This window comes from Tasmannia lanceolata, unplaced genomic scaffold (assembly GCF_043159265.1).
Source record: "Tasmannia lanceolata isolate RefF3 unplaced genomic scaffold, GAP_Taslan_0.1 ptg000029l, whole genome shotgun sequence".
NCBI classification, from domain to species: Eukaryota; Viridiplantae; Streptophyta; class Magnoliopsida; order Canellales; family Winteraceae; genus Tasmannia; species Tasmannia lanceolata.
Window position 1 is genome coordinate 2,554,932 of NW_027518706.1, and position 13,533 is coordinate 2,568,464.

The 13,533-nt window shown below is 41.6% G+C and overlaps 1 protein-coding gene across 1 annotated transcript; it reads left to right on the plus strand.

Annotated features, from left to right (window-relative positions):
* The first annotated feature begins 1,280 nt into the window (after positions 1–1,280).
* On the plus strand, positions 1,281–3,025 carry LOC143859310 (Copper transport protein family). Its single transcript, XM_077370037.1, has 3 exons — positions 1,281–1,434; positions 1,560–1,641; positions 2,688–3,025. Exons 1-3 carry the CDS (start codon positions 1,426–1,428, stop codon positions 2,903–2,905), a joined length of 309 nt encoding a protein of 102 aa, XP_077226152.1. The 5' UTR covers positions 1,281–1,425; the 3' UTR covers positions 2,906–3,025.
* Positions 3,026–13,533: the final 10,508 nt, after the last annotated feature.

The following is a 13,533-nucleotide window of genomic DNA, read 5'->3' on the forward strand; positions in this document are numbered from 1 at the left end:
TGTCTAAGCGTCTCATTTGGTGGGTGTCTCATGCTATTGAAACCCTAATCAATGGAGAGAGAGAGAGAGAGAGAGACGTGGAAAATTTGAAAAGTTAGATGTAATTTTGGGTACGGTATTATTCCTGACAAATTGACAAAGCAAAGGTGGGACCGATAATATTGTGTCTAAGCGCCTCATTTGGTGGGTGTCTCATGCTATTGAAACCCGTGCTCCATTTGGTTGCCGGAATTATTTTGGTTCTTGGAATTTTTGTGGAACAAAAAACTTCCTGGGAGATTGGTGGGAAAACTCCCTGGAAGTATCCCGGTAAAATAAAAATCCCATGTTTGGTTGACCGGACTATGGTGGGAAAAAAAGAAGCTTTGTTTAGTTGCTTGAACTGTTGGGAAGAAAAAAAATTCTTCTCCAAGCTTATTTTTGGTTTCTAGGATTATTTTGGTTCCTGGCCTCTGGGAGTATTCTTTTATCCTTCCTGGGGTTTCGTGTGGGGTTATTTTGGTTCCTGAGATTATTTTGGGCCCACCAACCAAACGTGGGTTTTCTGCAGAAATTTCACAAAAGTCTCAAGAACCAAAAAAATTCCGGCAACCAAGAATGGATTTTTTTTTCTTCATTAACAAGTAGTTAGCCATTAAGAGAAATGATATCAGCACAACAATGTTTTGATATTTGCACAAAATCATCTTGTCTCTAATTAATTAAAGAGCTGTCAAAGGTCATTAGACTTGCCAAAAAGCTTTCAGAAGTCAATTAAAAAAGAAAAGACAAGCTAGGTTTGTGCAATTATTAAAACATTGTTGTGCTGATATCATTTCCCTTCAACCCAAAACCTATAACCCAGTTGGCAAACATATAATAGGAGACGCAATTTTTAGTTCTGTATGGCTGTGAACTTTTAGAAAGGTTTGTTTTCTGTACACAATCAAGTGTGACTGCTGAAAAAAAATATCAGAGGATAAAGCCATTGGCCTTTGCTTATCTGTAAAGGAGAGAATCTTATAAAGTAACCGAAAGGCAGACTTTTCTTGGCTCTTAATATTTTCATGGAAAAATTGCCAATGGGGGACATCAAAATACGAGAATTGCCAAGGGGGGACACACTTTTGAAACATTGTTAGAGATGGACGAAATGGGGTTATCAAGTCTCTAAAAGGGGGTTATCAACCCTCTAAATGGGGTTATCAAACTCTCAAAAGAGGGTTATGAACCCTCTTTAACAATTTTTCAAAAGTGTGTCCCCCGTTGGCAATTCTCGTATTTTGATGTCCCCTATTGGCAATTTTTCCTATTTTCATCAATAAATAAGACAAAGACCCATCTCTCAACTCCAATTAATACCCACCCACCTCTGTAATTCAAGCCATTTTTTTTTTTTTTTGCAACCTCTTGATCTTCTTTTCTTTTCATTCAGGTTCTTCTCAAATGGCTCAGGTATCTTCTTATTTTCCTTTTCTAATTATCACTTGTTCATTAGCTGTTTAAATGATTAATGGGTCTTATCAATTTTAGCCAAGTTCAATTTAAATCTTATTCTTCTTCTTCTTCATAATGTTTAGCAAAAGGTGGTGATTAAACTCACAGTCATGACTGATGAGAAGACGAAACAGAAAGCTATGGAGGCAGTCGCCGATATTTTTGGTATGTATGGAATTTCTTTTATTCCTTCTGATGATCTATGTTTATTTTAAGGAAAAATGGAAAACACCATCTTGGGTCTTTGAAATTGGAAACTACTATGGATTACACATATTTTAATCCGATATTAAGAAAAATCATTGAATTTCATAAGCAGATAGTATGCATAAGATTATTTCACATTTATTGATTCACAGCCATGTTTGGATTGCATGATTTTTTTGGAAATGTTCTAAATTTCATGATTTTCCATTGTTTGATTACACATGGAAAAGGCGACTTGAACCACCAGAGTTCAAGTCTTATATATTTAAGGAGACCTTTAATTTAGAGAAATGTTATCAGCACTCCCGTATTTTGATGATCGCACTCCTCACTTTATTAAAAAGTACGGAATGGCCTCCACCATAGGATGATCCAAACAGTCCATTGGATGGGCCACACCCTATGGAAATTATTTTTGGGGCACAACCTATTTAGGCTGTGGCCCATCTAATGGACGGTTTGGATCATCCTATGGTGCGGCCCATACCGTACTTTTTAATAAAGTGAGGAGCGCGGTGGTCATCAAAATACGGGAGTGCTGATAACATTTCCCTTAATTTTTAACAGTATCCTAAAATCTATTATTTCCCTCAAAATAAGAAAATCCTACGAAAAAATTTCTTCAAGAAATGTTTTTCCTACAATCCAAACAGGGCACCACCAAAATCAACCTTTATCTACATATGTAAATAAGATTAAATCTTACTTACAAATGTGACATTAAGGCCACTTTGGAAGACATTAGCTAAGATAGATGAGAAGTGTTGTAAGTGGAAAAACGTTAAAGTTAGTTAGTTCATACTTATAATTATATTTAAAGAAGGTTATAATTATATTTTATATTTTATAAAAGCATATATTATAACTATTATTTTCATGTAAGATTATATATATATATGTGCAAATACGGCAAGATTATATGCAAATGTGAATAATCCGATGAAAATTTCATTTTACATTTATTGCTTAAACAATTCTTTGATTATTTTAAAAAAATTGTGTAGGTATTGACTCGATTGCCGCAGATTTAAAGGAACAGAAGATGACGATCATAGGAGAAATGGACACTGTTGCGATCGCCAAAAAGTTGAAAAAAATTGGGAAAATAGACATAATATCAGTTGGGCCAGCTAAAGAAGAGAAGAAAGAAGAGAAGAAAGAAGAAAAGAAGGAAGAGAAAAAAGAAGAGAAGAAAGAAGAGAAGAAAGAAGAGAAAAAGTAAAGTAATAAGAAATATGTTTTCCATGTCGTAAAATCTGAATAACTGAATTTGGAAATCTATACTTATAATTATGTAAATTTTTCTTTTCTTGAATTTAAGCACGCATTTAAAATTACTATAGGAGAAGTGTCTCGCTACCTTTTGTTATTTTGTTATCCTCTCATGTTAGGAAAATAAATTTATGTGTAATTTAGACAAAATAGGAGGGTCAACTTGGTTCGAGTCATCCCAAACCCGGTGGGTTCGACCTGATTTTGGCTCTGATTAGGTTGGCATTTCCTTAGTTTGGGTCGGAAAAGCCAATCCGACTAAATTCAGGTCTGGTTACTGTTAAGGCCTTAGGCAAACCAACCTGACCCGAACCGACCTAAACTAGACCCGCCCTCTAATTTTATTGTGATATTCAAAACTTGGGCTTTTTCTGTATTTTTTATGTTTCTTACACCAGGCCAATCCAAACCCAACCCGACTCGACCCGATTTGGAAAAAAATAGGTTAGAGAGGTTGGATTAAGGTTGACCCTCCTTAACATGAGGCTCGGGTTGAGGGAATTCTACCTTGGGTTGGACTAGGGTTGGCCTCAACCAGACGCAACTCACCATGCTAATCATTCTATATTTGATCTTTGTTTTCATGTGGGTGTGTAGGGCTGCAACTCGAGCCGGGTTTTACCCGACCCGCATCGACCCGACCCGAAAATAGCCTGGGTCGGGTTCAGGTTTCATGGGTTTCGGGTCGAGCCGGGTTCAGCATGCAAAAGCCCGCATGAATCTCGGGTCGAGCCGGGTTTGAAGGGGCCCGACCCGACCCGACCCGAGTTACATAAGTTATAGTATGTACATTTTTTTCTATTGTTAGTTAAAAGTTAAAGGGATAATTACATTTACACCCCCTCTAGTTTCTGACACCTCCACTTCCACCCCTATAGTTTAAAACGTGACAAATACACCCTTGTAATTTCAATTTGTTTAAGGTAGGCCCCCTCAGCTGAAGGTTCGTCCATAGATTGAAGGGTTAGGATGATCCGATGGAGCTGATTTTTTGGGCACACCCTATCTATGTCAGGACCCATCAAATGAACGCTTTGGATCATCCAAACAATGTGGGCCCATATTATTTGGATGATTTTTTGGTAGTGTTTGGATTCGGCTAGGGGCCCACATTATTTGGATGATCCAAAGCGTTCATTTGATGGGTCCTGACATAGATATGGTGTGCCCAAAAAATCAGCTCCATCGGATCATCCTAACCCTTCAATCTATGGACGAACCTTCAGCTGAGGGGGCAAACCTTAAACAAATTGAAACTACAGGGGTGTATTTGTCACGTTTTAAACTATAGGGGTGGAAGTGGATGTGTTAGAAACTAGAGGGGGTGTAAATGTAATTATCCCAAAGTTAAAAGTGAAAACCCACGCACCCACTGTTACTGTATGTGAGTGTAATTTCTGCTTCTATGAGTTGAGTTGATTCAAGTGTTTGATTCAGCATTGTTTGATTGTAATTACAACATTGTTTGATTACTGATGTGAGTGTAATTACATCATTTTTTGATTCAAGTGTAATGTGAGTGTAATTTCTGCTTCTATGAGTTGAGTTGCCTTGCCAAACAAGAATTTTCCTTAAAAATTTGCGTCAACGTGAAAAAACCCGACCCGACCCGAACCGACCCGAGATTTATCATGGGTAGGGCCGGGTTTGGGAATCGTGGGTTTTCCGGAAAAAAACCCGACCCGACCCGACCCGAGATATTTCTCAGGTAGGGTTGGGTTCTCCAAAACCCGACCCGCCCGACCCGAGTTGCAGCCCTAGGTGTGGCTTCTTTAATTGGGTTTTAGTGTCATTATTGCTGCGATTAAGTTGGTGGGAGTCACATAAGTTTTCATATCAATGTGACAGAGGAAAGAATGTGTAGAAGCTTGGAATTTGATTGCGACGTAGGAGTAGGCAGCTGGTAATTGTTATGAAAAGAGGGCAGTCTTGGAATCAATTCTTAAGTGGGGCATGACTTGATTTGTTACATCGTGGGCCCCATTTTTTGTATATATGAACTGTACATTTGACAGGCCCAATGTCAAATTTCTAAGGACGTGAAAATCATGTCATTTTTATAACTTTAATATTGAATGAAATTTGGGCGCTGATAATCCCCCCCTAAGGCTAACGTTAAACGTTAGGATATGTCACTTTCCCACCATTTGACCGGTCTCTCTCTCTCTCTCTCTCTCTCAACACACACAACAGGAACAGTTGGTGGGCCCAACCGTTGGTGGAATGGTGGGCCCATCTTTACACAACGTAGGCCCCACCCATACCACTGTCGGATAATCCAAACCGTCCATATGATGGCCATAAACGTAAATAGGTTGCGTCCCAAAATATCATTTCCATAGGCAGATCCTAGCCCTCCGATCTAAATAGAAACTACACCTTATACAACCTCTATAGATTGTAGGGTTGTGATCATCCTATGGAAATGATTTTTGGGGCACAACCTATTTACATTGTGGCCCATCAAATGAATGGTTTGGATCATTCTATGGGTAAAGTAACATTAAGGCCCGTCCACAACATAGGACGATCCAAGCTGTCTATGGTTTGGATAATCCTATGGAGTTGGTAACATTAAGGCCCAATTGTAGGCCCCACCGATTTTTTTTCAAATTGAAGCGTACCGTCCACAACATAGGATGATCCAAACCGTCCATGGTTTGGATCCTCCTAGGTGTGGTTCGTACAGTAACATTAAGGCCCAATTTAGGCCCCACCCATATTTTTGAAAATGAAGTCTACCATCCAGACCATAGGATGATCCGAGCCGTCCATTTGATGGGCCATAACGTAAATGGGTTGTGCCCCCAAAAGGGTTGGCCGGTCGTACAGTAACATTAAGGCCCATCCACAACATAGGATGATCCAAGCCGTCCATGGTTTGGATAATCATATGGAGTTGGTCGTACACTAACATTAAGGCCCAATCGTAGGCCCCACCGATATTTTTCAAATTGAAGCGTACCATCCACAACATAGGATGATCCAAGCCGTCCATGGTTTGGATCATCCTATGGTGTGGTTCGTACCAATTTAGGCCCCACCCATATTTTTGAAAATGAAGTGTACCGTTCATACCATAGGATGATCTGAGCCGTCCATTTGATGGGCCACAATGTAAATAGGTTGTGCCCCAAAAATCATTTCCGTAGGATGATCACAACCCTACAATCTATAGAGGTTGCATAAGATGTAGTTTCTATTTAGATCAGAGGGCTAGGATCCGCCTATGGAAAAATATTTTGGGACGCAACCTATTTACGTTTATTGCCCATCAAATGGACGGTTTGGATTATCCTATGGTGTGGTATGGGCGGGGCCTACGTTGTTCAAAGATGGGCCCACCATTCCACCAATGGTTTCTGTTGGGCCCACCAACTGTTCCTGTTGTGTGTGTGTGTGTGTGGAGAGAGAGAGAGAGAGAGAGAGACCGGTCAAATGGTGGGAATACGTTAGCCAGCCGTAAGGATGGGGAAATTTAATAGGGCCGTAACGTATGAATCGATCCTTATTAAGATCCTAATCGGTTATTTAATAGCTATTACAAAGTTCCATCAACATTTGATTATTTGACCTAATGTTTCCAAAAGCATGCACTGAAGCCCTTCCATTACGTTTGATTTGGTTTCATATAGATTATAAAATTGCATAAAATAACATAGCACTCTCAACATTATATAGTTTATTAGGAAATTACTCGTGCTTATGGAGTCTAACAAGGAAGCCATTAAAGAAATCTCTCTCTACCTTTTTCACTTTATATAGTTGATTCAGAAATCTCACTTTTTCAGGAGAGAACAACCACCTCATATGAAGATGACAAAATTTTGCTAAAAAGTATTGTAGGGCCCACTTTCTAGGATGATCCTAACTGTTGATTTGTTGGGCCACAATCTAAATCGGATCTACCCTGTAGATCATTTTCATAGGATGATCCTAAACATACAATTTTTGAGGGATCATACACCGTAGATCATTTCCATAGGAAGATCCTAACCCTCGGATCTGTAGAGGAACTGCACATTATAGCAACCTCTATAGATCGGAGGGTTTGGATTATCCTATGCACATGATCTAAGAGGTACAGCCCATTTAAGTAGGTTTGGACCATCCTATAAACTGGGCCCCACATAACATTCTGAAACAAACTGGTCGTCACTCGTCAGGCGCACACAACATATAGATGGGCCCATGCATTCCAAATTGCGCCATGCATGACATCAGCCACTGCGCCAGACATTTGAAAATTTACGATTTTTTAACGTCTGTGCCTACGTGTTTTGATAGTGACACTCTTTCTCATCTGTTAAGAATTTACCTATAGCACGCCCGGAACAGGACTTTGTTTTGTCTTTCGGGAAAGAATAGATAGATGCCTCCCAAAATAGTATATGGACAGAGGCCTTTCGAACTTTAATGAAAGATGGGATTCTATGGGTGCCACCAAAATTAGTCCTTATCTGCAAGTGTGAATCCCTATCTCTCACACTTGCAGATAAGAACTAATTTTAGCCCTCCCCGGTAACGCTACGTACATCTAGCCCTCTCTAGACCCCGCAATGGTGGGAGCCTTGTGCCCTGGGCCACCCCAAGTGTGAATATTTTAATTTAAGAATATGCTAAGCAGTTTCGCTCACTTCTGCAGCAGAGAACAGCCACGTAGGCTCACTTTTAAGCAAATTTGTCTTATTCATCTAACATGGCTTTCGACAAAATTGTTCAGCAAAGCCCTTTAATTTAATACTATTTGCTAATATGGGAAGTGAATTCCTCTTGGAAGTCATTAACTATGGGCCTTTTTGGATGCCCCTGTAACTTATTTGCAGATAATTTTAGGTTAAAATAATGGTTTCTGATGATGCCGAAATCCGCTCTACAAGATCTAGTAGTGATAGAGTTATTCCTGTAAACAACTTGTACTCATAGAAAGATGCTAGTAGTACCAGAATTATGATACTTCAATATTTAAGCTAGAAATCGAAATCACAGGTGAATTGAAGGGAAGGGGATGAGATTCAGAAGCATTACCACCGAGGAAGAGGATGAGATGATTTGACTGAACCTGGTCTTCCCAAGCTGCCTAAGTACCCCTTTATTGAGGATCAAGTCTAGCGTAGTTCCATTATGAAGTAAGGGTCCCTTTTATAGAGAAATGAGTCCTCGATGATTAGAATTCTGCTGTTTTAGGAGTCTTTCCTGATTGGTTGACTTCCCCGGGAGATAAGTTTATATATATTTTTAATAGATATCATATTTCCCTTAACGAGTAAGTTATTATTCAATGAACTTCCTATAGGTAGAAAGTCACCGCCATAGAGTACATTGCCTCTTTGAGGGGCGGTTTCCCAACTATGAACGTTGTTGTTTATAAGGAAAGGATAAGATTTTATTATCTTTTCCGTAGGTCGGTTTCTTCGTTCATCAATGGCTAGTGGTGATTTTACCCCCAACATATTGCCCCCCACTTCCTTGAGCCATTTTTGGGTCAAGGAAGTAGCTCGAGGATTCCTTTATTCTGTAGGAAGTTTTATCGGTACCGATGGTGTTATGAACGCACATTTCCAGGGATCCATCCGATCTTCAATGTTTGGCTGGTTGAAGTGAAAACCGAGTCTCGCAAATGCAGTCATTTTTAACTTTCTCATTCCTCGTAGTTCATCATGGGGAATCGTCAAATCACTCTTGATATTCGAAATGACGGTGTCTATCATAATGACGTGATGGGAAAGGGTCTCTTCATAATGGACGGCGTTTCTTGGGGCAAATGGTATTGTGCCACGTGGCAAGGAGGCGAGAAAAACCCAAAGGACACTTAATGGTACTTAGGTTCCTTTTCTCTCTCCTTTCCACTTCTATTTATAGGGAGTTCCCCTTAGATTTTTACACAAAAACTTTTCGACAGAGACATCCTTCCCTTTTCTTCCTTTTTTCCAAAAACTCCATGATTGAAAACCAAGATTTGGACCTTTCCACTCATGGGCTCTTCGAGGCCCACATCGTTGATGTGGATGTCGTGCCCGAAGCGGAGGTTGTGATGACGCCCCCGCCGGAGCCACCAGTGGAGCCGGTTGCCAAAAGAACAAGGAAGGCTTCTGGAGGAAAAGAGATAATGAAAGAAGAAAAAGTGAAAAATGAGACTGTTGCACCTCCCTCTCCTCCACCGCCGGTGACCAAGAAGAAGCCGGAGAGGGCTGAACCTTCTTCTCCTGCCCAGTCAGACGCCTAATGCGAGATGTAAGACTTAAAGGGGATGAGATTGTTTGCTCGCAACTACCGGCGCTCAGTGAGGCGGGCCAAAGATCGGAACATAAGATTCGCTGACCGATTATAGAACTGCCGGAGGAGATGAGCGATCTGGAGATGAAGGCGGCCCTTCTGGAGGATGAGAACGCGGTGTTGCGCGCCTGCATCGTGGAACTGTCGGGGAACGTCGGTCCCTCGAAAGCTCCCTCCGCTGTAGAGCCTACCGAGTAATGTCGCTCAGTGCCCCTAGATTCTGGTCTCGTTGTCGAGGAGGCAAGAACATCGTTCTTTGCACTTCTCTTAGAATCCGGGGCGGGCTCTTTTAGCCGGGCGGTCTTCATCAATCTTCTAGGAGTTTACTGATCTTTTTTGTTTCTTTGTTTTACATGATTTTGGCTATGAAGCCCCCCTCTTGTAAACAGTTTAGCAAATTAATGAAAGTCTACTTTACTTACACCTATCATTCATATAGTTTATGTTTCATTTTACACTTTGCTCGCACCAATTTAGACGCGTATTGACCGAGTCATAAGTTTACTTGAACTATCTCATTTTGGCTCCATCATTTACATCAGTTACCTCCGTTCGCATAAATCAGTATTTACCCGAGAATAGTTCGTTACTGATCCAAATCTCTTTAGAGGTACATAGTTAATACCGAGCCATGTACACGCCTCCTTTTTGGCGGTTATCATCTTGGGAAGTGACATCTTTTACTCATAAAGGTAACCGCCACTTTTTTCAGCGCAATGATGGGAGATGTGAGGCGTCAATGCCTAGGGGCGTAACACGTGTTTCCTTTTAGAATGGTAACCCTGGTTTTTCCCGCCCAAGGGTTTTACCCTATTTATAAGGCTTTTTTATCCTTTCATTTTTTACCAAAAGCTTTTTTACTTGTCAATTTAGCTTCAAGGGTGGTGGCAAAGAATAGTGGGACTTTTCTTGCCTCAGAAGGTTCATCTGGTACCTTCGTTCTTACAAAAATCCGTAAGTTCTTCTCCTCTTTTCTCTTGTGTTTTTGCCTTTAAACATGTCTGATGCTTCAAACTCGCAAAACCCTTCTGGGAGCGTAGGGCATATGGAGAACTCAGAGTCTCCTCATAAAGTAGATTTAGATGAAAACCTTAGGGATGAGGCCAGCGCTAGTGAGCCACCAGCTCCTGCGAAGTCTTATAAGAAGAGAAAACCCACTAGGAAGGAGAGGGCCCCAAAATTGTCTAAGAGGGTCAAAACTGATTTGGGGGCCACTAGTGATGTTTACAAACCTGATGACATTCCTTTGGGTTTGATAATGAAAACACCGTTAGGGGAGCAACACATTTCCCTAGTTAAAGAGTCGAACGATTTCTTTAAGGCTATGGGGGATATTAGGGGACCCCATAGACCGCAGGTAGTCGCAACTCAGGTTTGCACCTTGATAGGGAGAAACGTAGATGATATCTGTAGAGAGTATCTCATTCCTGATGATTATTTTATTCGGATACCCAACTCCACCGAGCGAGCCTGTGAAAGTTCAGTCGCGGGTAAAACAGCCTTTTATCTAGAGGCCTTTCGTGGGAGTTTACGATTCCCCGTAGCGGAAGTAATTCCTCAAATCTTCAAGTTTTATGGGATAGCTCCCTCTCAAGTCTTTTCGAACAGTTGGAGAAATTTATTGGCCTACTTGGCCAAAAGCAAACTTTTGAATGCCGATGTATCGATTGATATCTTCCGTTAGTGTTTTAAACTGGTGGATGATGGGGAATGGTTGACCATTACACATCGTCGAAACATAATGATTGGGGCCAAAACCCCTTCTTCAATCAAAGGGTGGAAGAATGAGTTTCTTTTCGTTCGGCCTCCAATGGGTACTGGATGGGATTTTCCCTTTGATTGGAGAAAACCCTCAGCCGACAGATTAAGTGTTTTACCGAGGCTATGAGATATGGGAAATAAGATTTTCAGCTCCATCTCGTCGGGCTTTAAGATTGACACTCGGGAGTTCAAAGACCAAGAAAAGCTTGTAGAATATGGTTTGTGCTGGGAGGTAGTTCGCCCTAGAGTTTCCATCAAGGGGGTCGGATCCTCCAAGAGCAATAATTCTCGTTTTTGCGTCTTATTCATTCGGTTATGCCCCTATTGAAGAATCTAATAATTATATTTCTTTGTGCAGGAATGTCTTCTCAACAAAAGGGTGTTCCCGAGAGGAAAAAAGTCCTAGAAAAAATCAAGGTTCTTGAAAAGAGCAGATAGTCTGAGAAGGATAAAGCTCCTGAGAAAGGTGGAGCTCCCTCACAACCCGCCCTGATGATATCGGTGGCGGCTCTGGAGAGGGCTCAAAAAGCCAGATATGGGGGCACCAACCCGGTACCACCCCTCCTTTGACGACTCTTTTTGGAAAGTCGAAAGAACTGTCTGGAGGAGAGAGGCCTGACCCGGGGAAGAGACTCAAGGAGAGCACTTCCGAGGCTCCGACTGATGGAGGTCCTAGCAATCTCCCCCCCCCCCCCCCTTTACTGTTGACGGGAGTAGGTGAACACAGCTTCTCTTTCATCATGTCGACTTTCCAAAAGGAGACGCCCAGGTTCGAGGAGACCCCTTTATTCCCTCTTGGAAAATTGGGGACAAGGACTCGGCTATCCATAATCCACGAGTTGGGGTGGAAATGTGTCTGAGCAGCGTGCTCCCGAATGATAAGGAAGAGTTACGGAAATTAAGTTCTGGGGCCTTGAGTCGCTCCTTCCTTCATCAGCAGAAGATTGTAAGCTTTACTACACCTTTTTCTTTTCTTTTCTTTATGCCTCATGGACTTATGCCTTGCTATCCCTTGTTAGATGAACGATCTAAGTGCCATAGCTTCCAATCACATTATGGACACTTTGGCGGACAATCTAAAATTGAGGGACGTGGTTAACAGCTTAGAGGGGAAGAATAGCTCTTTAAGGGAAAGAGTTGGGGAACTGGAGAGAAAGGAAAAAACAGATGAAGAGATCATTGCCGCTCTCCGGAAGGACTTAGAGGACACGCAAAGGAAACTCAAAGAGTCGGAGGAGGCCATTAGCGATCTAGTTCGAGATCGGCAGGTAGTCGAGGCGGAGGCAATCTCCAAATTTAAGGAGAGTGAGGATTTTGGCTTTGAAGTAGCGTTCCTTGTTCTCGACTTTGAAGTGAGGAGGTTCGAAGAATGCAAGAGGCAAGTCCTGCAAATTATGCTCGATTTTCCGGTAGAGCGCTTCACTGCCCCTTAGATCGATACCGTGGCCACTGACTCTCCGCTCATTGCCGAGTTGAGCCCTCCTTCTGCTAATGTTTAAAGTTCTTTTTTAGATGCGCTTGAAGCGCAAAAGCTTATTTTATTGGTTTGTAATATTTGCCTCATGGTGGGGCGTATACTTTGTGGTGGTATGCTTTTGTTAGCACTTCTTGGTACTTACAAGTACCTCTTTTTATTTATACGATGCACGAATTCTATTCCTCACCTTTCCTTTGTGAGGGGCGGGGTCATCTTTTATTACTCTGATATTTCCCCTCTCATTGTTATATTTATGTGTGAATTGTAGGTAGAAAAAGCATGCATATTTGTTGTTTAGAACGGTACTACTAAGGTGTTTTGTTTGTTTTTTGTGTTTCAGGATTATTCTCAAATTCATACGGAGAATGGGGCTAAGAAGATATAAAAATAAAGAATTTTCCATTATTTACATTGCAATCATTCAATTTGGTGGCTCGGATCCTCATATGCATAGTGTAATGTTCCTTTTTGTGAACATCAGTCGAGTATTATGGATCGGATGGAGGTGCAACGATTGGGCCATGTGGATCAGCTTTTTGTGTGTTTTGGCATCGTCCATGGGGCCAGATTGGGTGGAAATGGTCTACTTGTGGGGCCATTGGAATGGGAGCCCCTCTTTGAATGCATTGGCCAAGGAGCCATCTGGTGTCCAAAGGGCCCATAAGATGTCCTTATTTTGTACTAATCCTCCTTGGGGCAAAAATGATACGAGCACACCTCTTTTTGAATATAAGTGCTTGACTTGGAATGAGGGTGGTATGCATCTAAGACATTCAAAGCAAGTTTCTCCTATGCTAGTGAAGCAACCAAAGTGAGTTTTCGTATTGGATGGTGCAGTGAGCATCCCATCTAATCCTCCATCCTCCTTGCAGCAGTGTGCACTTGGAGAACACCCATCTTCCATAACCATTCAAGAGAACACCACCTCCATCCGGCCAAGCTTCCCCATCTTGTGTTAACAAGCTTTTGAAGCATAAATAGTTCAAAACATGGTCTCCCACTCCATATGCCCCACAAGTGGACCACCTCTACACGATCCGGCTCCACGGATGATGCCCAAACAC